The sequence below is a fragment of the Mandrillus leucophaeus genome, unplaced genomic scaffold, assembly GCF_000951045.1.
Source record: "Mandrillus leucophaeus isolate KB7577 unplaced genomic scaffold, Mleu.le_1.0 Scaffold105, whole genome shotgun sequence".
NCBI lineage: Eukaryota > Metazoa > Chordata > Mammalia > Primates > Cercopithecidae > Mandrillus > Mandrillus leucophaeus.
In genome coordinates, this window is record NW_012098654.1 from 942,096 (window position 1) to 964,293 (window position 22,198).

Genomic DNA, 22,198 nt, shown 5'->3' on the forward strand with positions numbered 1-22,198 from the left:
CGCAGCCGCCGCCCCCGCCTGCTGCGCCTCCCCCGACCTCAGACTCTCCTGGTTCCGAAGCCCCCGCCGAAGACCCCTTGGAACTGGTGTCTGAGATGGGCGAGTTCAGCAACGAGGACATCTGCCGCTACATCGACCGCAGCTTCTCCTTCTGGAAGGAGAAGGAGGCAGAGCTGTTTGACATCTGAGCAGCGGAATTCGGAATTCGCAGTTCACCCTCCAGCGTCTGAACGTGGGTCTGGACGCCTGTCTGACGCCCTCCAGAGGCCGGAAGCAGCAGGAAGAACCCAGGACTGTGGCCTTGAGCAGCCCGGAGGGCCCAGGACCAGGCTGCCTCAGCCTCTGAGGTCCCATCGTGGCAGGCTGCGGGGCGTTGGTCGCATAGGCAGGGCACGCACAGAACAAACCAGGTGTCCTCCTCTGGCCCCGTGGCATTGCTGGGCTCTGTGTGGAGCCAGGCAGCAGAAGTCCCTCTGAGTGAGGGGCTGCGGCTCCCCCTTGTGGCAGTGTGGCCTGCTCTCCGGTTTTCCACTGGAGTTCACAGTTACCTCCTTGGCTGAGGTCAAGAGAGCCTCGTGTGCAGTGTTCCGTGTGAAGTGTGCCGTGTACAGACCCTTTCTCCTCTGTAACATTCGATAAATAAAACTCTTTGCTGTAAACTGCCTACATTGGCCACCACACCTGCCCCCGATGTCATTGCAGCCCCACAAATGTACAGCACATGTCCGCTCTTGTGGGAAGAGGGCAACCATGGGCTGAAGGTCCTTTGCAGGGGAGCCAGGGGCAGCCGGAGTCTCCCTGAGCCAAGAGGCTGGGCGGGGGCCCACATCTGCATCTGCCCAGAGGTCTTGGGCCTGTGGCCATTGGCCACCTGCCCCTGTGGGGAATCACGCTCAGGACATCTGGGTCCCAGCTACTTATTCTCTGCTTCTGTCCCACTCAGCTCTGATCTCTCTAGTGCCTCCTGTAGGACACAAGGGTCTGGGTTACTAGGGGAAAGGAGGCCAGCTCTGAGGGGCTGTGACCAGGCACTTCATCCACTTGTCCCACGGGAGTTCATCAAAAGGGTATCTTCCTGTGACCCTGACTCCTTCAGGTCCCCAGGTTGAGGGTACCCCCTATCTCCCAGCCCCTGCAGGCCCTGAAGCTTTGTGGTTGTGTTTCAGGAGGAGGAGGAGGAGGCCCGGCTGGCCAGCATGCCCGCCTGGAGGCGGGACCTCCTGCGGAAGAAGCTGGAAGAAGAGAGGTGAGCTGCGGGTCAGGCAGAGGCTGGCCTGGCGGGGTGTCTTGACTGCGTCTCTGAGGTGGAGGGACCAAGTGACACTCTCTTTTTCCTTCCAGGGAGCAGAAGCGGTGAGTGCAGGGCTGGCCCCAACCTGCCACCCTTACCCCCACCCAGGTCGCAGAGGGTCATCCCTTCATTCAGACCAACTTGAGTGCATCCTCCTGTCTCTTAGTCCTTGTACAAAGCCTCTTTCCTCCTTATAATGCCCCAGCCCACTGTCCCCCAGAATCTCTCTCTCATGCTCTGATAACTTTGCTCCCAGTTATTCAGTCCCTGCCTCCTATTAGCATGGCCTTTTCTACCCTTCAATTAACCTAACCCCAGTATCAATCACCTTGACTGGCCCTCAGAATGTATTTTCTGCCCCTAGTAATCTCACCCAGCCCAGTGCTGTCCAGTAGAAATATAATGTGAGCCACAGATGCAATTTAAAATTTTCTAGTAGCCACAGTGAAAATGTAGAAGGATATAGGTGAGCTTAATTTTAGTACTGTTTTATTTGACACAAAATATCAAAAATATTATTTTGACACATAATCAATATGAAAATTAGTGAGATGTTTTATATTCCTCTTGTAAAATAAGTCTTTGGCCAGGCATGGTGGTTTACACATGTAATCCCAGCACTTTGAGAGGCCAAGGCAGGGGGACCACTTGAGCCCCAAAGTTTGAGACCAGCCTGGGCAATGCAGTGAGACCTCATTCTGGAAAAAAAAAAAAAAATTTGGGGGGACGGAGTTTCACTCTTGTCACCCAATCTGGAGTGCCGTGGTGATCTGGGCTCATGCAACCTCCACCTCCTGGGTTCAAGCGATTCTCCTACCTCAGCCTCCTGAGTAGCTGGGATTACAAGCATGTGCCACCACACCCAGCTAATTTTTGTATTTTTAGTAGAGTCGGGGTTTCACCATGTTGGCCAAGCTGGTCTCAAAACTCCTGACCTGAAGTGATCCACCCGCCTCAGCCTCCCAAAGTTCTGGGATTTTAGGCGTGAGCCACCACGCCTGGTCTTTTTTTCTTTTTTCTTTTCTTTTCTTTTTTTTTTTTGAGATGGAGTCTCACTCTGTCGCCCAGGCTGTAATGCAGTGGCTCGATCTCAACTCACTGCAAGCTCTGCCTCCCGGGTTCAGGCCATTCTCCTGCCTCAGCCTCCCAAGTAGCTAGGACTACAGACGCCGGCCACCACGCCCAGCTAATTTGTTTGCATTTTTTTTTAGTAGAGACAGGGTTTCACCATGTTAGCCAGGATGGTCTCGATCTCCTGACCTTGTGGTCCGCCTGCCTCGGCCTCCCAAAGTGCTGGGATTACAGATATGAGCCACCGCGCCTGGCCTTTCTTTTTTTTTCTTTGAGAGAGAGTTTCGCTCTTGTTGCCCAGGCTGGAGTGCAATGGCATGATCTTGGCTCACTGCAACCTCTACCTCCTGGGTTCAAGCGATTCTCCTGCCTCAGCTTCCTAGGTAGTTGGGATTATAGGCACCTACCACCATGCCCGGCTAATTTTTGTATTTTTAGGAGAGGCCAGGTTTTGCCATGTTGGTCAGTCTGATCTCCAACTCCTGACCTCAGGTGATCTACCCACCTCAGCCTCCCAAAGTACTGGGATTACAGGCGCAAGCCACCACACCAGGCATGCAAAAAAAATTTTTTTTTAATTAGCTTCGTGGGGCCAGGCGCAGTGACTTATACCTGTAATCCCAGCACTTTGGGAGGCTGAAGCGGGCAGATCACCTGAGGTCGGGAGTTCAAGACCAGCCTGGGCAACATGGTAAAACCCCGTCTCTACTAAAAATACAAAAATTAGGTGGGTGTGGTGGCGCATGCCTATAATCCCAGCTACTCGGGAGGCTGAGGCAGGAGAATCACTTGAAACCGGGAGGCGGAGGTTGCAGTGAGCTGGGATAGCACCATTTTGTGCTCCAGCCTAGACAATGGAGGGAGACTCCATCTCAAAAAAATAATTAAAAAATTAGCTGGGCAGGCCGGGCTCAGTGGCTCACACCTGTAATCCCAGCACTTTGGGAGGCCAAGGCAGGCAGATTACTTGAAGTCAGGAGTTCGAGACCAGCCTGACCAACATGGTGAAACCCTGTCTCTACTAGAAATACAAAAATTAGCTGGGCATGGTGGCACGCACCTGTAATCCCAGCTACTCAGAAGGCGGAGGCAGGAAAATCGCTTGAACCTCAGAGGTGGAGGTTGTAGTGAGCTGAGATTATGCCACTGCACTCCAGCCTAGGTGACAGAGCGAGACTCCGACTCAATTAAAAGAAAAAAAATTAGCTGGGCGTAGTGGCACACACCTGTGGTCCCAGCTACTTGGGAGGCTGAGGTGGGAGGATGACTTGAACCCAGGAGGTCGAGGCTGCAGTGAGCCATGATCTGACCACTGTGCTCCACCCTGTCTCAAATAATAATAATAATAATAAAACTTAGTCTTTGAAATATCATGCACATTTTACACCTGCAATCCATCACAGTTTAGACCAGCCACATCTCAAATTCTCAGCAGCCACATGTGCTTAGTGACTATTCTGTCAACAGGGCAGATCTACCCTCTACGTTCTAATAACCTGTCTCTAATTCTCAGTCCCTGTCTCTCAATTATGTAGTCTCTCTGGTCCCCAGCAGCCCCACCCCAGTCCTCAATACTTCATATTGACAGCTCCCCAACAACTGAAGTCCTGATCCCAGTAATCTTGCTGCTGCACCCCAGCAACACCACCTCCTCACACGGTGCCACACAGTGACCCAGCACCTCTGTTTCCAGTAACACCCCAGCCCACAATAATACAGCCTCAGCCTCCCACTCACACAGCTCCCCTGTGCTCCAATAACCCCATTCTGCCCCCAATCTAGCCCCTCTGTCTTCAGCAACCCAGCCCGCGCCCTCAGTAACCCTCCCCTTGCATGGGTGACCTGGCCTCTGCCTGGTGCCTGGCCCCACCCTTTCTGCCAGCCTGGGTATCTGGCCCCAGACTTCACCGGGTCTGCCCCCCCTCCCCCACCGCCTCAGGAAAGAGGAGGAGCGACAGAAGCAGGAGGAGCTGCGGCGGGAGAAGGAGCAGTCAGAGAAGCTGCGGACGCTGGGCTACGATGAGAGCAAGCTGGCGCCCTGGCAGCGACAGGTCATCCTGAAGAAGGGGGACATCGCTAAGTACTAGAGGCCGTGGCCTCCTGCCCGCAGCCTTGCAGCTCGGAGGGGCTCCCCGCCCCAGCCCCAGCCAGCCAGGCCCCGGCGGAAGGGCTGGGAGCCGCACAGCCCACCCCTCTTGCGCTGGAACCCCCCCGACTCCCCATCCTGGCCCCGCATCCCCAGCCCTTGGCAACACTGGAGTGCACACGCCGCCCCAGTTGCCCAGAATAAGTGCCCAAGCTGCTGATGCAAACAACAAAAAATGCTGCTTATTTGCATGCCGACTTACATATATTTGCATGTTCGTTGAATATCAAAGAGTGAAGAGCTCTCCCCAGCCCTGTGGGTGGTGACTTTGTTTTCCTGCGGGGCTCAGCCCCCTCCAGGATGCAGTCCCCTCCCCCGCACCCCGGAACCGGCGTCGCTGGCGCATCCTGGGTGGAGGCAGGCCCCGAGCTCGGGGAAGGGGTTTTCCCTCCGTCCCTGACCCAGATCTGTGCCCGGCCTAGCCCGGGCCTCATTTCTTATCCCCGCCGAGGGTTTCCTCTCAGTCATTTGTTTACCAGAAAGATGAAAACTGCCTGTCGGGCCTCAGTTGGGGCCCCTGGGACCCCACCTCCCTCAAGTCTACGCCCCGTCCCCAGCCAGACCCACTCGCTGCCAGGACCCTTTCACTGCCCGGGTGGAGTCAGTGGAGGATGAGGGGCCCTGACCCTGTGTCTGTAACTGCTGCACCCCATCCCGACCCTGTCCCCGCCTCCTCGCAGCCCCATTAAAGCGCTCTCATCACTCGCTGTGGCCGCGACTTGCTCTCTTCTGGGAGTAATTGGACCAGAGTGGACTCGGGAGGGGCAGGCTTGGGAGCTAAGGCCACACTGGACTCCACCATGGGTGCCAAACCCCGGGGTGACAAGATTCCCGTCCCCTTCGACTCCCTCGAGAAAAGTCCAGGCCACTTAACACCCCAGCCCCGCAGAAACGCCAAGAAGCCATTTTTTTTTCCCACAGATTTAATACCACGATCTCAGCCAAACTCCGGCCGAGAAACTGAGAAATGTCTTGACCCCCTCCCGACATTCGTTCGTGCTTCTTCGCTTTGGCTGGAGTGATAGGGGCGAGCAGGGGTGGGGCCGGCTGGTGCGGCTACGCAGGACCGTGCCAGCGGCTTAATAAGTGACATAAAATGTCTACACGCATAAGTAACTGTACTTAGGGCTTCTGCAAGGGCCACCAGAGGCCTAGGTGGCGAGTGGGCGCCGTGTCACGGGCCGCGCTGCAGGCGGCTGCGCAAGTCCTCCGCGCAGCCGTCTAGCCCCATGCGCTCCAGGGCCGCGTAGACGGCGCCCAGGCCTGCGGGCTGCTGCTGGCGCCAGCGCTTGAGCATCTCGTACTGCTGGTCTCGGAAGCGGCCGATCTCCACCTCCACGGCTTCGATCTCCGCCTCGCGCAGCCCCAGGGTGCGCACGAACTCCTTCCAGCGCCGTGCTGGCACAGCGTCCATCACGTCGTAGAGCTGCGGGCCCGGCTGCAGCATCATGGTGGGCGAGCCGACTGGGGACTCTGGCAAGAGTGTGGACGCAGGAATGGGGCCTGGGGCAGGGCCAGAGAGAGCCAATGGGGTACGTGGGCCGCGGTCGGGAGGTGGAGTCAGGGGCGTTCGTGCGGGTACCCCAGGCCTGAAGCCCGTTGGATCCCGCGGGTCAGGGCACAGGGGGCGGACCCGGTCAGTTAGGGGGCAGAAAGGGAACACGTTGTGAAACCACAACTTCCCACCGCAGACAGGAGAATGGGGTCAAGGCCTCAGGCCACTGATGTCCCTTACCAAGAGCTCTGTTGGGCAACTGGTCCCAGGACCATGTCATCTGCGGGCAGAGCGCCTCCTGGGTCTGGGGGTAGCCAGGGGTCCAGCTGTTGTCCACCAACTGGACGGTGCAGATCTTCTCACTGCTGTCAGGAGGTACTAGAAGGGTGTGGGCATTGTCGGAGGGTGACAGATGGGTGGCCTGGAAGCCAAGAGGGACCCCAGGTCAGCCCTGCTTGTCAAGTAAGGCCCCTTACCTGCAGTGCCTCTCCAGGAGGGAACAGTCCCTGGTTCAGTCAGCAGACACTCCCGCAGTGATACCTCCCACAGTTGGCCCAGCTCTCACTGTGGCCCAGCAGAACTCTTGCTTCTGCCTCAAGTCCCCTGCCCCCGCCTCCTTCCTCTTGTCCCCCAGCACCATGGGGCTCTCCTTCCATTGAACTGTTAGCTCCTGTGTACAAGTCTGAACCCCAGCTGACTGACACCCCTTGAGTGCAGGACCCAGCTCGCAACACCTCTGTCTACTAGGTCTACCCTGTGCTAGCCACGTGCCAAGCTCTGGGGATCACAATAAGGCTTGATCTTCCAGCTCCAGAAGGCAGCCCAGAATCACACAGTGAGGTTCTTACCGGTGGTGGGGTCAGAGCCTCCATCCCAGCTTCATCTGCTGACAGACACAGAGACAGGACGGTCAGCGACCAGGCAAGCCTCCTGGACCTGGGTGCTGGTACGCCTCCTCTAGGGTTCCTCTGCACCCCGCACCCCCTGCCTCAGTTTCCCCTTCTGTATCAGGGTTGAGTAGACTCTGGGCTACCCATCCTGACCCCAGGCTTCTGCGTGCGTGTGTGTGTGTGTGTGTGGGTCTGTGTACTTACCAGTAACCATGGGCTTGTGAGGCCAGCAGTGGCGGTATGTGTAGGTCAGGGTGGCCCCAAGCAGGAGGGGAACCACAAGGCCAGCCAGGAGCACCTGGACCCAGAACACTGAAAGCAGCTGGTGGGTGTTGGGTGGTAGCCCCCCTCACCCGCCTCCCCTCGGCCCATCCCAGTTCTCCCACTCGCATTCCCAGCACACCACCTACTCTGCCTCCAGCCACAGACAGCGGCACAGCGCTCTGGACAGCTCCCCAGGGTGCTCCTGAAAGGGACGGGGGTGGCCTGAGGGATGAGGGGGTGCATGCCAGGAGGGGCTCCCCAAGACTGCTCCATCCTGGAGACTCTTCCCTCCCCAGGCCTCTCTCCTGTGAGCCTCACTCTTCCCAAGAATGTTCCTGTCATTGTGCCCCGATAACAACCACAGACACTATTCATTGAGCAGCTTCTAGACTATATGAAGAGTCACTAGAATGTCAACCCCAAAAGGACAGGGATTTTGCCTATTTTGTTCCCTGTTGCATCCCCAGCACCTAGAACAGTGTGTAGAACATAGGAGATATTCAATAAAGACTTGAATGAAGGCCGGGTGCGGTGGTTCACACCTGTAATCCCAGCACTTTGGGAGGCCGAGGCGGGCAGATCATGAGGTCAGGAGATCGAGACTATCCTGGCTAACACAGTGAAACCCTGTCTCTACTAAAAATACAAAAAATTAGCCAGCATGGTGGTGGGCGCCTGAAGTCCTAGCTACTTGGGAGGCTGAGGCAGGAGAATCACTTGAACCCAGGCGGTTGAGGTTGCAGTGAGCCACTCCAGTCTGGGTGACAGAGCAAGTCTCCATCTAAAAAAAAAAAAGACTTGAACAGATACAGAAAGTCCCTTACCTCTGATCAAAGGCCTGTGAAGAAGCTGCTAACATCCCATGTTGAGAAAGGGACACCACATATCAGAGATGTGAATTCTCTAAACTTGCCCAAGATCCCCTAGAGAACTAGCAGCACAATCCTGACTCTCAGCCCTTTGTATTTATCTATTTATTTTAATATATTTAATATTTATTTAATATTTAATAGATTTAATATTTGTTTATTTAATAGATCTTGCTCTGTTGTCCAGGCTGAAGTGCAGTGGCACGATCATAGCTCACTGCAGCATCAACCTCCTTCAGCCCAAGTTTTAAAGCTGTATCAATGTGACTGTCTGTAAAAGTGACAAATCATCTGTAATACCTGGCTAGAAGGATCACTGAGGGGAATGCTGGCTGAAAGGGAAGGCATATACCCTTATTTATCTGGCTAAGGAGGATGCAGATTTCTCTTTTACCATCTAAGTTTGCCTGAAGTGGGGCCCATCCAACACAGGGCCAAGTTCCCTCCTCCCTGTCCCCTCTTCCTATTCCTGAACCAGCAGCACCTGCCCCACCCCAGGCCCTTGCCCTGCTCCCAGCTGCCCTTCCTTCCATCCCAAGACAGCTAGGTATTACGTGGGGCAGGACACGCAGCCATCGTCATGTTCATAGAAGCCAGGCAGGCAGGTCCCACAGTCAGTATCTCTGCGAGAACCTGCAGTCCAGGAGAGGCATGCGTCAGCATGGAACAGGAGTAGGGCAGGCAGAGAAGTGGGTCAGGGAGTAGATAGCCCTGGGTGGGGGTACTCACAGAGTAGCCGTGTGTGGCGGTGCAGGGCCCTGCAGTCTAGGCATGGTTGGCAGTAGAAGGGTGAACTGCTGACACATTGGCTGACCTGGCACTCCACAAACCAGCCTGGCTTACAGCCACAGCGGGTGTCGGCCACAGCTGAACAGTTCTCCAGTGCCACCTGGGAGGCTGGTGGGGGTGCAGGGAGATGGAGAGTGGAGAGTTAGGGCCAAAGGCTCCCATAGAGAGGCAGAGGCAGACCCCCGCCCCCAAGATAATGGAGACAGGAATAGGTGAGAGACAGGTGCAGGGCTACCCTAAAAAAGAGAGAAGCTCAGAGACTGAGGCCGACCAGAGGCCAAGGCACATGGAGAGATGGAAAGGTCACCAGGAAGAGGGAAGGGGCAAGGGCACCCTGAAGGAGGATCAGGGTGGAGGGTTCTGGCAAGGGTGGGTGCAGGACCCTCACACCCCAAGGTTGGGCCCAAGCCAGCCACTTCCTTCAGAAAGGCCTGTCCTTAGGAACCCCCTGCCAAGCACTGAGAAGCCCCTCACCCTGCTCATCACAGGCTTGGCAGCGGGCACATTCAGAATTATGGTGGTTCTCCCAGGCCAAGAAGGTGTCTTGGGGACACAGAAGGCAGGTGGAGTTGCCACAGGGCTCCGTGCAAGGGGCCTTCAGGTAGTGCCCTGTGGAACCAGGCAGGGGTCAGGCAGGCAGAGGGGCTGCCCAGCAACCCTCAACCTGCTTCCCACCCTGCCCTCCCTCCCTCTTTCTCTCCAGCTCCCTACTTCTCTGTCAGCCTACCCCTACCTCCCCTGCCAGCCTCCTCTTACCTCCCTGGCCTGCCCGCCACCTCTCCAGCCCTGTCTGTCCCATGCCTCTCCCACCCCTGTGGCCACTTACCCGCTGGGCAGCCCCTGCAACAAAACACACCATTCTTCTTGTGGAAGTCACCGGCACAGTCACACCTGGGGCTTTGTGTGCCGCCCTGGGCCCGGGCCCCCAGCAGCACCAGGAGGAGCGCCTGGGGGACAGGTGCTGCTGACTCTCAGTGCAGCTGCCCACGTGGGGCCTCTCCCTGCCGGGTCTCCGCCATTTCAGAGGCCCCAGCATTTGCCCACAGAACAGCCCACTTCCCAGGCCCCCCGCAGAAGGGGTGCCCATGGGTGGAGACGAGACTAACTTCCTTCCCCCTGTGCACACACCAGGTTTCAGAGAGCCAGAGGAAGGGGCTCTTCCAGCCTCTCACAAGCTTCCCGTCCACCAGGGCAGGGACACGGCAGCACCCACACCCCCACCCATGCTTTCTGTTGGGGGAGGGACACTGATCATTCTCTACCTGGGGCCCCCAGACCCTCCTGGGAGGAGTTTCCTCTCAGTGGAAGGGCTACGCCCTGGTGGAGCCTCTAACGAGGTTGGAAGGGGTGGCCAGCCCAGCCACAGGGAGGCTTGGAGTGGAGACTGCGCCCGGGGCCCCTTCCTTCACGGAGGCTCTTGGGACAAGGCTCAAAGCTGCCCCTCGCCTCCTGCGTCTCAACTCACCGTAGACACCGCTGCCACCGCCGCGGAGCCCCGCGACCGCTGCTCCATGGCCCTCGGCGCCGCGCTCGGCCCTCCGACGGGCGCCCAGGGGCTTCCCAGCTCCGTGCGCTCTGCCCGTCGTGGTTCCGCCTTCACTCCCGCGCCCGCAGGGCCCGCCCCGCGCCGTCGAGAAGGGCCCGCCTGGCGGGCGGGGGGAGGCGGGGCCACCCGAGGCCAACCGAGTCCGACCGGGTGCCCCCTCTGCTCGGCCTAGACCTGAACTCATTTGGCAGAAGCGGAAAGGCCAAGGAGAACACGCGAAGCGCTGGGCTGCCTGCTGCGACCAGGGACACAGGATGGAGCTGCATCCCGGTCCCTACCCCGACTCTCGCCCCAACCCTGAGAAACACTTCAAAGTAGAGCCAGGGCAAGCGACTTCTTTCTCCGCCTCCGCGCCCCCAGCCATGGAGGGGGTTGGGCCAAAAGTACCGGAAGGGGCCAAGCGCAGTAGCTCAGGCCTGTAGTTCTAGCACTTTGGGAGGCTGAGGCGGGAGGATCACTTGAGGTCAGGAGTTCGAGACCAGCCTGACCAATATGGTGAAACCCCATCTCTACTTAAAATACAAAAATTAGCCCAGCGTGGTGGTGCATACGTGCAGTTCCAGCTACTAAAGTGGCTGGGGCAGGAGAATCGTTTGAACTCGGGAGGCAGAGGTTGCAGTGAGCCGAGATCACACCACTGCACTCCAACCTGGGCAACAGGGTAAGACTTTGTCTTAAAAAAAAAAAAAAGTACCTGAAGGGACCCCCATGGGGGACCCACCTTCCTAAGAGTGTGGGAACTGGGCAGATTCAGCCCTGAATCCCAGGAGGGCACCTGGGGAGAGGTTCTGATGGTGGCTGAAGGTGGGGAAGTCTGGGGATATTGGTCTGGTGGCACCCCACCCCCCGTTACTTCCCAGGTGCTTCCCATGGGAAGCTCTATCCATGGCCCATCCATGGCATGTGGAGGGGCACAGGAACGCAAAGAGGCCACCCTGAATTCAAGTGCCCCGAGTCACTGGACCCCAAAGCAAAGGACTCTTCCCAGTGGAGTCTAGACAAGTCTTTATAAAAGAACCAAAAGCTCAATAAATACGTAACTTTACAGAACCTAGCCCAAGCCAGGGGTGGCCTGTGGGACTGGGAAGGTGGGGGCGAGGCAGGAGCGAGTCCCACTGGAGGCCAGTGAGGGTAGAAGTGGGATGGGCAGCCTGGGAGCCCAGCCCTGGATTCGAGTTGAGCTGTTAACTTCGGGAAGTAGGTGACGAGGGGCTGCCTGGGCAGGTCAGGTGGTACTGTGGCCTGGGCCGCCTCCACTCCATCCAGTCTGGCAAAGCACGAATCGGGCCCGGGTGTAGGCAGGGATCCTTCCCAGCATCCAGCTCATGCACACAGGAGGCAGCCACTGAAGCAGGTGCCGGCACGCCCCAGGAGGCAGGCTGTCTACTGCCTCTTGGTCAGTGGCACTCTTGGGGGCCTCCCTCTGCTCAGACCTCCCTACAGGGTGGGGAAGGGAGTCTGTCTTTGGCTGACACCATTCAGAGTGGCTCTGGTCACCCTCTCTTCCCCACGGCACTCCTCAGGCCCCTTCACTACTGCCCACCACAGCCCCCCGCACCCAGACACTGGGCAGGGTTCAGGCTCCCTCCGCCATCACCCTCCCCAAATGCGATGCTCCCAGGCATGACTGGGCCCCCATGCCAGTGCCCTGAGCCACTTGCCCTACCCCAGGCCAGGCCACTCACGAGGCAGTGAGCGTGGAGTTAAGCAGCAGGGTGGTCCTGATTCGGTAGAGCTGGGCCAGGGTCAGCTTCCTGTGCTGGGTGGAGACTCCTGGTGGGGGCTCAGGCTGGACCCTGGGAGAGGCCCCCGAGGGCAGGTCTCCACACCTCTTCCTGTGGGAGCCTGCAGGTTCCCCGGCCAGGGAGCTAGCTAGCCTAGGACCACCGCCAGGGCTAGGGCCCCCCCGGCAATTCCAGCTGGGCCCAGCTTCCTGAGGGGAGCCCTGAGTCCTAATACCTGGGGCTGGGACAGCCAGGCAGAGCTCTGACAGGCTGCGGCTGGGGGCAGAGGATGTTCCATGAGTGCCAGCCCCTGCCAGCAGCTGGAGGAGGCTGGCCTCGGACTTAGACTTGAGCAGTTGGGGCGGGCAGGTTAACAGCTGGACAGGGGTGCGGCGGCGGAGACGGGGCGAGGGTGGAGGGGAAGGAGCTTGTGGGGAATCTGGGGGCCGAGGCACTAGTTCTGCAACAGGGCCTGGGGCCACAAAGTCTTGTAAGGAGGTTGGGGAGAGGGTGCCGTAGGCAGAGTCCATGGAGCAGGAGCGGCCGTCCACTGGACCCAGGGGCAGCAGCTCACTGGTGGGTGTGGCAGATGAGGCAATGGTGCTGAGAGAGGTCTCATCGGACTGGGAGCTGAAAGGACCGCCGTCGAACTCGGGGGAGGACAGCGTCTCCCCAGGCTCCACCACAACCATGGCCAGGGTCTCCGTGGAGCCATCTGAGGCACTGTGGGGCCAGGAGCAGAGTCAGCCCAGGCCATGAAACCTAGATGCCCTGAGGCAGCCCCAGGCTGGGCAGTGCACAGTGGTTTATACCCTCTGCCCTCCTGTCTGTCCTCCTGGGGCTAGAGGCTCAGAGATGGCAGCACGTGGCAGGTGTGGCAGATCTTCCAGCTCCAGTGCCCACAACAGACCTCAGTAGCGAGCCCAGTACTCTTCCCTGCCAAGGCTGGATCTGCCCTAAGGATCCTCAGCACAGCACCCCAGGCAGCTGCCACAAATGGATCAGAGCAGGCAGCACGTGGAAAGGTGTCTGCCCACCCCACCTGGACTCTGGGGGAGATAGAGCCCCGCCCCCATAGTGTTCATGACAAGAAGCCATTGGGAGGAAGGGAGCGTGGCTGGGCCTTCAGGAGTCCTGGGCTGGAGTACTTGTCCTGGTTTGACGTGCTGGGTGGTCATGAGCAGACATACCAGTGCTGAGAGTCGGGGCTGCCGCTGCTTTTCCGCATGATGGTGGGGGAGCTGGCAGCTGAATTGCCACTCTCCTCGCCTTCCTCCTCCTCCTCCTCTTCTTCCTCCTCCTGCTCATCCTCCTCCTCTTCCAGGCTCTGCAGGGGCTGCTGGCTGCCTGGGGGCTCCTGTGCACGCAGCTGTTGCAGCTGGTTCTGCAGGCAGTGTTGCGGTACATGGGGCAGAATGGGTTGTGACCAGCAGCTCCCTAATCTGCCCTGCCCACCCACTCACTACTCTGCGCTCACCTGGGCGTTGTAAATGGTGTCCACCCAGCCACGGCACAAGGCCTGGCCGCTGGCCTGGAACGTGTAGGCCCCTACAGCGCTGTGAAACTCATTCAGGTAGATGAGAAGGAAGGACCCTGGTTAGGGAAGGCCCAAGTCAGTGTCAGCAGAGACGATGGCCCCCACCTATCACAGTCCCTGACCAGGAACGGGGGACCAGGGCCCCTTACCAGGGTCCCGTAGCTCCCGGCACACAATCTTGTCCACTAGCAGGGGTGGCCTGATGACCCTGGTCCTCTCTGCCTTCTTCACTGCCTTGGTCACCAACAGTAGATCCGTGAACAGGAAGCAGTACACATCCATCTGCAGTTGGGGGGGGGGGCAGTGCAGAGAGGCCAGCAGGGTCAGGGCCGGGGACTGTGGCCCCAGCCTCCCCTGGGAGCATTCGGTTTTTGTCAAACACTCCTCCCAGCGTGAACCTTCAAGTAAAATTAAAATGAAGAGGAAGATGATTCTCTTTCACTGAGATGTACGTCGATGACTTAATACAAGTTTACATTAAAAAGAAGAGTGGTGACTTTGAAATCACCATGTGCAATCTCTCAGCCTGCCCCATGCCTGAAGGGGCCACGGCACTGTAGCCAGCCTCTGGGGTTCCTGGCCCACTTGTGGAATGTGGCTGCCCTCCCACCAGGAACCCACGTGGCACCCACAAATGGGTCCACTGGTGCCTTCAAGGGCTAGGACCCTGCTGCTGGATTTGTGAATGGCAGACAGAGAACTGTCATTCACTATGACAAGGTCACCAGTTCTTGAGTCACCATCCAAGTGACTGGGGAGCTGAGAACCAGTGACTGGGGTCCCCAGGAAGGACAGGGCATGGGGGTGGGGTGGCCCTGGAATTACCTTGCTGTCCTTCCCCTCCTTCATCTTCAGGCTCCCCTCCAGCAGCAGCTGCCGCGTCTCCTCCGGGGAGGCCCCGGGGATGGGCGCTGTCAAGTCCAGGTGCAGAAATTCCTTCAGGAGCTGGGGACAGAGGGCGTGAGTGTAGGGGAGGCCGGAGCCTGACTCCCATCTCAGCTAGGCATCCTCAGTGAGATGCCCAGCAAAGACCCTGCCTGCCAGGTTGGCCTTCCTCTCTCCCAGCCGGCAACCCCCGCAGACACACGCCCACCTTGTCCACTTCGTCGCTGCTGCTTTCCACCACCTCGTAGGCATCGATGCGGCTCACCACGGCCGCCAGCCGCTGCCGCTCCTGCCGCTGCCGCATGCACGCATTCACGTGGTGGATGAAGCGCTCCACGGAACCGATCTAGGGGCAGGCGAGGGGGCTTCAGGCCCAGGCTCATGACGGGGCAGACAGCCGTACAGGGGAGGCCACCCCTGTCGGCCATCAGGGTTACCATGGTGACGACGGCCTCCTTGGCGCGCGGCTCCTCGGTCTTCCTCAGCACCGACTTGAGCAGCAGCGGGTACTTGGTGAGCCGCTGGTGGGGTTTGGCCAGCATGTCGCTCAGCTTCAGCCGCTGGCACTGTGGGTGCTTCTCGGCCCACTGCGGTGGGGGAGTGGGGACGGGGCTCAGGGCAGGCCCCGCCCCACCTGGCCCCGCCCAGGGTCCCGTCCTCCTGCGCCCCCCGCCCACGGCGCGCACGCTCTCACCGTGATGTAGGCCCGGAAGAGGTCGTTGTCGCGCAGCAGACCGCGCATGTACTCCATGCAGCCCTCCTCCTCCATGCAGTAGCGGATGTAGGGCTTGAAGAGCGAGCCGAACTGGCCCGGGGCAGAACAACCACGGCGCCGGTTACCGCGCGCTCCCTGCGGGCCGGCCCGCACCAGGCGCTGCGCAAGCGCTTCCTTAGGGCACTTGGGCGACCACCCCAAGGGGGCGGCAAGCTTATGATCCCTGTTTCCAGATGAGGAAACTGAGCCTCAGCCAAAGAGATCACTCGCGGCCAGGAAGCAGGGGTAGATGGCCAGGTGGGTGCTCAAACTCGGGCGACAGCCTCGTAATTCCTCACCCTTGGCCACAGGAGGTCAAGTGCGGTCACGGGCCCGGGGGAGGTTGGGGATGCTGGGCAGATCGGATCGGGCCGTGGAGCCTTTTCAGCGCCCCAGCCCTACCTTAGTGCCCCTGCCTGCGCCAGGCCCCGCCCGTACCATCTTGAAGCCTTTGAGGAAGTCCCCGGGCTGCAGCAGCGCCCGTGTAAGCCGCGCCTTCTCCAGCACCGGCGCCATCACGCCGGCCCACAGCCTGCGGTGCAGCTGCGCGATCTCCGGGATATTGCTGAACAGACGCTCCGCCTCCACCTGGGCGCCGCGGGAGGTGCGGTTGGCCACGCCCCTCCGCCATGTTAGCCCCGCCCCACGTCCAGGTCCCGCCCTCCTTCCCGGTACCTCACCCGCCGCCGCCCCCGGACCCCAGCGCACCTCACACAGCAGCCCTGATTCTTGCAGGTTCAGGAGGCAGCACAGGAACAGCTGTGGGGTCAGGGGATGGTGTGGCTGGGGTCGGGAGGTTGTCTCAGCCCTAAGGCCCCACCCGGCCTCAGGCTCCCCAGCCACTCCTTCCCCTTCCCCTTTCCAGGAGGCCCCACAGCAGCCAGGGATACAGAGGCTGTACCCTTTGGCCTTCGCACCTGGGAAGTCCAGACCCTGAGGAAAGACCCAGCCTTCAACAGCCCTCCCGGGGTCACGCTGCCCTGGTCCCTCCTGGAGGGAAGCTCCAGGGAGACTGGCCTTGCAGCCACGCCTGGAATTCCCTTCTCCACCTCCGCCCTGGCTCAGCCTCCATATTTCACCTCTGAGGGTGCTTCCTCCCTCCAGGAAGCTCCAAGCCCAGGGCAGGTGCTCCCATTCCTGAGCCGAAATCCCTATACTGCCGGCTCACTCTGGCCCGTCCAGAGTGTGGGCTGCTGGGCACCCAGCACACAGCAAGTGTTGGGAAACAGCCACTGAACGAAAGTGAAAGAATGAAGCCGCACCTGTGCTAATTCAGTTGAACCTGGCAAACCTGCCTGAAGCCCCCTCCCAGGTTCCCCTAGGAGCCACCTCCTCCCTGGGCACAGCCCTTGTCTGACTTTCCTGCCCCCACCTCATTGCCAGGCACCTGCTCCTTCTGCAAAGGCTCCCACTCAGCTGAGGGCTGTCAGAAAGAGACCAGAAAGAGGGGGGCAGGGTGACCACGGGGACCAGTGCAGCCCCTACTCACATTGGTGATCACCCGCAGTTTCCTGATGTAGGAGGCCTCCGTGTGCAGCAGCTCCCACACTGCCTCTTGCTGGTGGCACTGCCGCCGAGTCAGCTTCTACAGGGAGGGCAGGACGGGTCAACAAGGAGGCCTGGAGCACCTTCGGGTGGCCAGGGAGGATAAGCAAACTGCACGCAGCTTTCTCATCTTCCCAACGGGGACACGGAGGTCCCAAGAGGAGCAGGGTCACCCTTGATACCACGTGAATAATCACAGTCAAGACACCCAAGATCTGGGCCCTCCTCTGCCATTGAAACAGCCAAGCAGCACACCATTTTCATCCAGCCTCTGTCTCCAAAGTGGGCTCATAATAACAGTGGCCTCTTTGGGGCATCCCATGGAACATCTCATCACTAGATCCTCCTCCCAAGGGCTGTCCCCTTTTGGGACAAGGAGGGAGCAGCACTGTGGCCCGCACTCACCTCATGCCCATCAATGAGCTCCCGCCAGCTGTCCTCCAGCCTCAGGCAGGCATTGTCTTCATCCTCGTCCTCATCATCCTCCTCCCAGGAGTCATGGTCGAAGCGCAGCCTCCGGGGCAGCCTAGGCAGCCCGAAGAGGCTGTAGGTGTGCAGCTTGCCCTCCAGCTGCTCCATCTTGTCTACCTCCTGGGAGGATACCCTGGTCAGGGTCAGCGGTCACGGCCAGCCAGCTGCCTGACCCTGGGCAGATGGGGCCACATACCCGGCCAAAGGCGCTGGTGCTGGGGCCTGAGCTGAAAAAGCCGCTGAAGCGACTGGCCGCCCGGTTCTTCCAGCTGTCGCCGCTGCTGGTGCTGCCACTGCTGCCACTGGGCAAAGAGCAGCTAGAGGGCGTGGGGGGCTCCTGCCCAGGGATGCTCGCCTCCCCCAGGAACTCCGACATGTTCTTACGGCGGCGGCCAGGGGCCTGACCAGGGAGGAGTGGTCAGGGCCGGGACCCCCTGCCAGCCCCCATGGCCCCACCCCAAGGTGGGTTTCCAGGGCCTCAGGCCAGCCTGGGATGGAGGAGGGTCTCTGCATCTCTACCCTGGGGTGTCCCCTCTCCTGGGACCCAGACACGTCTGGAGACTGGAAGGTCCAGACACAGATACGCCCAGACTATCAGCCCCAAGTCCCCCAGCTTCAGGCATGAAGCGCAGAGTTACACACACTCAGATGCACTCTGGAACACAGCTCTGGGCGGTCTGTAGCCCCGGGCACTTCTCTCACGCACACATGCACACACCGGTTCCCTGACCCGCTGGCACTAGAAGTCTCGGATACAAGCCCTCACCTTGCGCTAGGTCCAGAGAGAGAGGGTCCCTTATTCTCACAGCCAGCCCCACTTTCCAGAAGGAGCAATTAAATCCCCAAGAGGGGGAAGTGAGAGACCCAGGGTGACTGCCTCTGAGGAGGGGCTGTGGGTCCAGCCTGGGGCTCTTCCCACCCCCTCCCCTGACACACCCCCCCCTCCTCACTAAGATGTCCAGGCTCTCCCGGCGGCTCTGAGGGTCCACACGCTCCAGGGCAGGGGGCGCAGTCCCAGCTGGCCGCAGGATCGGCAGACTCAGGGACTTGGAGTCCTTCACGCCCTGCTCCACCTTGCCCTCATCTCCAGGCTTGGCTGGGGCCGCATGTGGGGGCCACGAGAGATCCTCAGTACCCAGGTCTGGTGGAGGAGGAGGCCCCAGTCCTCTCTCCCCAAAGGATCCACACCAAGGCCTGCCTGCCCTTCCCCTACAGCCGTGCCCTGCCAGCCCTCCCCCCGACCCCGCCTCTCCCCCCAGCAAGCAGCACCCAGCAGAGACACCTGTATGGTAATGAGGCTGCTCAGGCCCACAGCCAATGGGAACCTGAGCCTGGGAAGGTGCCCATCTCCAGGAGGCTTCGCCAGCCCCAGCGGCCCCATTTGGCCCAGGCTGCTGCTCACCTTTGACACGAAGATAGTGTCCCCCGAACCTGTAGGCCTCGAAGGAGAGGGACAAGGGTGTGTTGGACTGGTCCAGGTAGATGTCCACTTTGCCCAGCGCGATGCCCTTCCTTTCAAATACAGGCAGCAGCACCTCCCTGCCCCCAGGACAGGAGGCGTGTGCGTTAGAACAAGGCAGCCAGTCGCTTCAGCTTGGGCCCTGCCCCCACGAGCCCCTGCCCCACCCACAGCCCTAGCTGCCCCCACCTTCCCCGACCTTCCCAACGGAAAAGGGAAGCCTGTGTGGGATCACACGCAGGTCCACAGACACCTGCCCGCAGAGGTCCTCACACAGGCGCATCTGCACACCATGGCAGACCTGTCACACGCCTGCCCACACGCAGGCCTGGCTCCTGCATACATGATTAAAACGCACAAGTACACAGACCCCGCCACACTCCCTCACAGTGGCGTGCACACCCACACGGGTCTGCCCATGCAGGGATGTGCTCGCTTACAGGCCACCACACAGACACACAGGTCACACCTGCAGAGACCCGGAACCTGCGACATGGGGCCACCCCTGCTCCCAGTCCCACTTCCATCCTGAACGCCCCCAAGCCCTACCCCAGCGACTTCTTCTTCATGGCTGGGACGATCTCCGTCTCGATATCCACATTCAGGTCAAATTTCACGGTGAAGCACTCCTTGCTTGGGTCCTGAGAGAATGGGGCGGGGCGGGGGGGAGCTGTGAGCTTCTCCTCCCCATCCTCCTCCCCACCCTCCGGTCTGGGATGGGAACCCCAGCAAGAAAGGGAACCCAGTGATCTCCCAGGCCTCTGCAGCCTGGGATGCAGACCTCCCCACCCCAGTCCCGGAGAGAGGCCCAGGCTCAGGGAAGGGCGCAGGCTGTCGGGAGCTCCCATGTGCCGTCCCGGGGATGCTCCTCACATCCGTGTGTCTCCTCCTTGCTTTCTTCTTGGGGAGTTTCAGGCCTGTGCTCTTCCGGTCCCTGCAGGGAAGCAGGGAGGGCAGAGGCTGGAGGTGTGGGTGGCCCTCACCAGCGTGGGCGGCGAGTGGGCCTGTGGCTTCCCCACCCCTCGCTCACCCCAGGTGACAGGTAACCCGCGTGGATTCAACCCTGCCAGGCCCGAATGGGGCTGTGCGCCCTCTGGTGGCCAACATGGGAGTCACACCGAACGGTACCTGGTCTGGTGTGGGCCAGGATCCCAAGCGCCCTGGACGCTGGCCCAGGCTGGGTGGCCTCTTCCCGTAGTCAGGGCAGCCACAGGGGTGGGGAGAGGTCTGCCCGTCAGCCTTACTCGGAGAGGGCACCAAAGCATCTGGTCCTGAATGTCTGATCTGAGACCCAGCCTTGGGGCCCCCCCAGGTATCTCTCTGCCCACTCACCCCTCACCTACCCTTTGCCATCCGCAGAGCTCTCTTCATCCTCCTCCTCCAAGTCCACCGCGGGGCTGGTGCGTGGCGGGCATGACCGGGTGGACACGTTCCGGGCAAGGACAGAGCCTTGGGAGAAAGCGGGAGGGGGTTGTGCCTCTCCGCCCCTCCTTAGCCTGCAGCATGGCCGCCTCCAGACGGACCACAGTGTTACCCTGGAACCCCCAGATGAAAGGTAGCGAGGGCCCTTCAGTTCTGTGAGGAGAGGGGCTCAGCCAATGTTTTTTGTTTTGAGACAGGGTCTCACTCTGTCACCCAGGCTGGAGTGCAGTGGCGTGATCTCAGCTCACTGCAATCCCCGCCTCCTGAGTTCAAGCGATTCTCGTGCTTCAGCCTCTCGAGTAGCTGGGATTACAGGCGTGCACCACCATGCCCAGCTCATTTTTTTGTATTTTTGGTAGTGACAGGGTTTCAACATGTTGGCCAGACTGACCTCAAACTCCTGACCTCAAGTGATCCACCCACCTCAGCCTCCCAAAGTGCTGGGGTTACAGGTGTGAGCCCCCTCACGTGGCCTCAGTCACTGCTGTCTATCCCCACAGACCCAAAAGGACACAAAGGCCCTGGGATAACACCCATGGTAAAGCTCCACCCCAAAAGCAAACCCACCTGTGGCCTCAATTTACCCTTCTATAAAATAAGGATAAGGAAGTCCTGCCTCTGGGGTTGTCAGGGAAGGGACCAAAGTCCGTGGGTCTGTCTTCCGGGCCTCCCCTCCCCCATGCTGTGACCACACCTGAATTCCCAAGGGGCCCTGGCAGAGGGAGAGAATCCTTTTGTTTGTTTATTGTTTTTTAAGACAGGGTCTCCCTCCATCGCTCAGGCTGGAGTGCAGTGGCACGATCATGGCTCACTGGAGCCTCCATTGTCTGGGTTCAAGCAATCCTTCCGCCTCAGCCTCCAAGGAGCTGGGACCACAAGCGGGTGCCACCACACCTGGCTAATTTTTGTATTTTTTGTATTCCAGACATGAGCCACCGTGCCCAACCAGAAGAATCCTTTTGTTCCTCTGATCAGCTGGGAAAGGACACAGGGGCTGGCATTTCTCACCAGACCTGGGTGCCTGCAAGCCAGCCCTCCAGAGGCAGTTGACGGTGGGCCTGAGCTGGGTCCCTGCTCAGCAAGAGGAATTTCTTATTTCCTGCTACAAGTGCCTCCTGATCTGACCACCCCACTCCACACTGCCTCTGCTAGGCCCACAGCCTGGCTTGGAGGACTTGTCCAGAAGTCCCCTGCCCTGAGGACAGGCAGAACTAGAAAGAAAGGGGCCTTCTCTGTGGGCCACAGGCCAGGGGCAGGAGCAGCTGCGGGAGGTGAGAGCCAGTGAGAACACAGCACCAGATAGAGAAAGGCCTGCCTCTGGAAGGGTCATGGACTTTTTCTCTTGCTAAAAAACATTTGGAACAAAAGGAACTGTGACATACTCGGGTTTCATTATGTACAGTCGACTTGTCCTTAGGATGCCCTAGCATGGTTCCAACGGTGACTGAAACACTGCCACAGGAGCTCTGGGGGCCTGAGCTGTGGCTCCCGCCTGTGCTCACCTTGTGGGGGAAGGTCAAAGCGGACATGCCCATCATAATGCATGGCGCTGTGGAACTTGCTGTCACAGGCCTCGCAGAGGTTGAGGGGTCCCCGGCGGTGCAGCTGCTGGCAGTCGGCGTGGTGACATACCTGGGGTGGGGACAGAAGACTTCAGGAGGTCCACGAGCTCCACCACATCCCCCGACCCCGGCTCAGGGCTGCAGGGACTTAGAATGAACCGCCCTGCTCCAACCTGGGCCAGCTCTCCCTAATGGATCCATCCCTCGATCCAGGGTGAGGGGACACCCCCCAGCAGTCCCCCGTCTCCCACATCATCAAGTTTCCCCTCTGCTGGATCATTCCCCCATGCGCACACCAACACGTGGTTATTTTGTCTCCACCTTTTTTTTTTTTGAGACAGAGTCTCGTTCTGTCACCCAGACTGGAGTGCAGTGGCTTGATCTCAGCTCACTGCAACCTCTGCCTCCCGGGTTCACGCAATTCTCCAGCCTCAGCCTCCCCAGTAGCTGGGATTACAGGCACATACCACCACGCCCG

At 59.6% G+C, this 22,198-nt stretch overlaps 3 protein-coding genes across 9 annotated transcripts in view; 1 reads left to right on the forward strand and 2 right to left on the reverse strand.

Moving 5' to 3' along the window:
• Positions 1–5,620, forward strand: part of ESPN (espin) — a 49,454-nt gene extending 43,834 nt beyond the window's left edge. Inside the window, exons 12-15 of the mRNA XM_011981594.1 lie at positions 1,167–1,246; positions 1,342–1,353; positions 4,302–5,243; positions 5,430–5,620. Of these exons, the coding sequence (XP_011836984.1) occupies positions 1,167–1,246; positions 1,342–1,353; positions 4,302–4,449 (240 nt within the window). The 3' untranslated portion in view covers positions 4,450–5,243; positions 5,430–5,620. The remainder of the gene's footprint in view (positions 1–1,166; positions 1,247–1,341; positions 1,354–4,301; positions 5,244–5,429) is intronic.
• On the reverse strand, positions 5,413–10,442 carry TNFRSF25 (tumor necrosis factor receptor superfamily, member 25). Of its 6 annotated transcripts, none has more exons than XM_011981225.1 (10): positions 10,290–10,429; positions 9,642–9,762; positions 9,290–9,424; positions 8,756–8,923; positions 8,581–8,659; positions 7,297–7,379; positions 7,098–7,205; positions 6,852–6,889; positions 6,244–6,424; positions 5,413–6,011 (listed from the first exon to the last, which is right to left on the reverse strand). In XM_011981225.1, the coding sequence occupies exons 1-10, from the start codon at positions 10,326–10,328 to the stop codon at positions 5,683–5,685; spliced, it is 1,281 nt and encodes a 426-aa protein (XP_011836615.1). In that variant the 5' UTR covers positions 10,329–10,429; the 3' UTR covers positions 5,413–5,682. The 6 variants fall into 6 exon arrangements, with proteins under 6 accessions (XP_011836615.1, XP_011836624.1, XP_011836634.1 ...); XM_011981234.1 differs by having other exon boundaries at positions 5,414–6,011; positions 7,304–7,359; positions 10,290–10,442; XM_011981244.1 differs by having other exon boundaries at positions 5,414–6,011; positions 6,852–6,886; positions 7,304–7,359; positions 10,290–10,418.
• Positions 10,443–11,976: 1,534 nt separating this feature from the next.
• Positions 11,977–22,198, reverse strand: part of PLEKHG5 (pleckstrin homology domain containing, family G (with RhoGef domain) member 5) — a 60,999-nt gene continuing 50,777 nt past the window's right edge. For both annotated transcript variants that reach the window (XM_011981274.1, XM_011981282.1), the window contains 19 exons: positions 21,661–21,790; positions 20,080–20,185; positions 19,610–19,670; positions 19,286–19,377; positions 18,682–18,816; positions 18,228–18,381; positions 17,474–17,677; positions 17,212–17,397; positions 16,751–16,846; positions 15,970–16,020; positions 15,700–15,849; positions 15,202–15,312; positions 14,945–15,094; positions 14,716–14,853; positions 14,448–14,567; positions 13,772–13,904; positions 13,563–13,678; positions 13,276–13,469; positions 11,977–12,808 (listed from right to left, as the gene is read on the reverse strand). In XM_011981274.1, the coding sequence (XP_011836664.1) occupies positions 12,043–12,808; positions 13,276–13,469; positions 13,563–13,678; positions 13,772–13,904; positions 14,448–14,567; positions 14,716–14,853; positions 14,945–15,094; positions 15,202–15,312; positions 15,700–15,849; positions 15,970–16,020; positions 16,751–16,846; positions 17,212–17,397; positions 17,474–17,677; positions 18,228–18,381; positions 18,682–18,816; positions 19,286–19,377; positions 19,610–19,670; positions 20,080–20,185; positions 21,661–21,790 (3,093 nt within the window). In that variant the 3' untranslated portion in view covers positions 11,977–12,042. The remainder of the gene's footprint in view (positions 12,809–13,275; positions 13,470–13,562; positions 13,679–13,771; positions 13,905–14,447; positions 14,568–14,715; positions 14,854–14,944; positions 15,095–15,201; positions 15,313–15,699; positions 15,850–15,969; positions 16,021–16,750; positions 16,847–17,211; positions 17,398–17,473; positions 17,678–18,227; positions 18,382–18,681; positions 18,817–19,285; positions 19,378–19,609; positions 19,671–20,079; positions 20,186–21,660; positions 21,791–22,198) is intronic.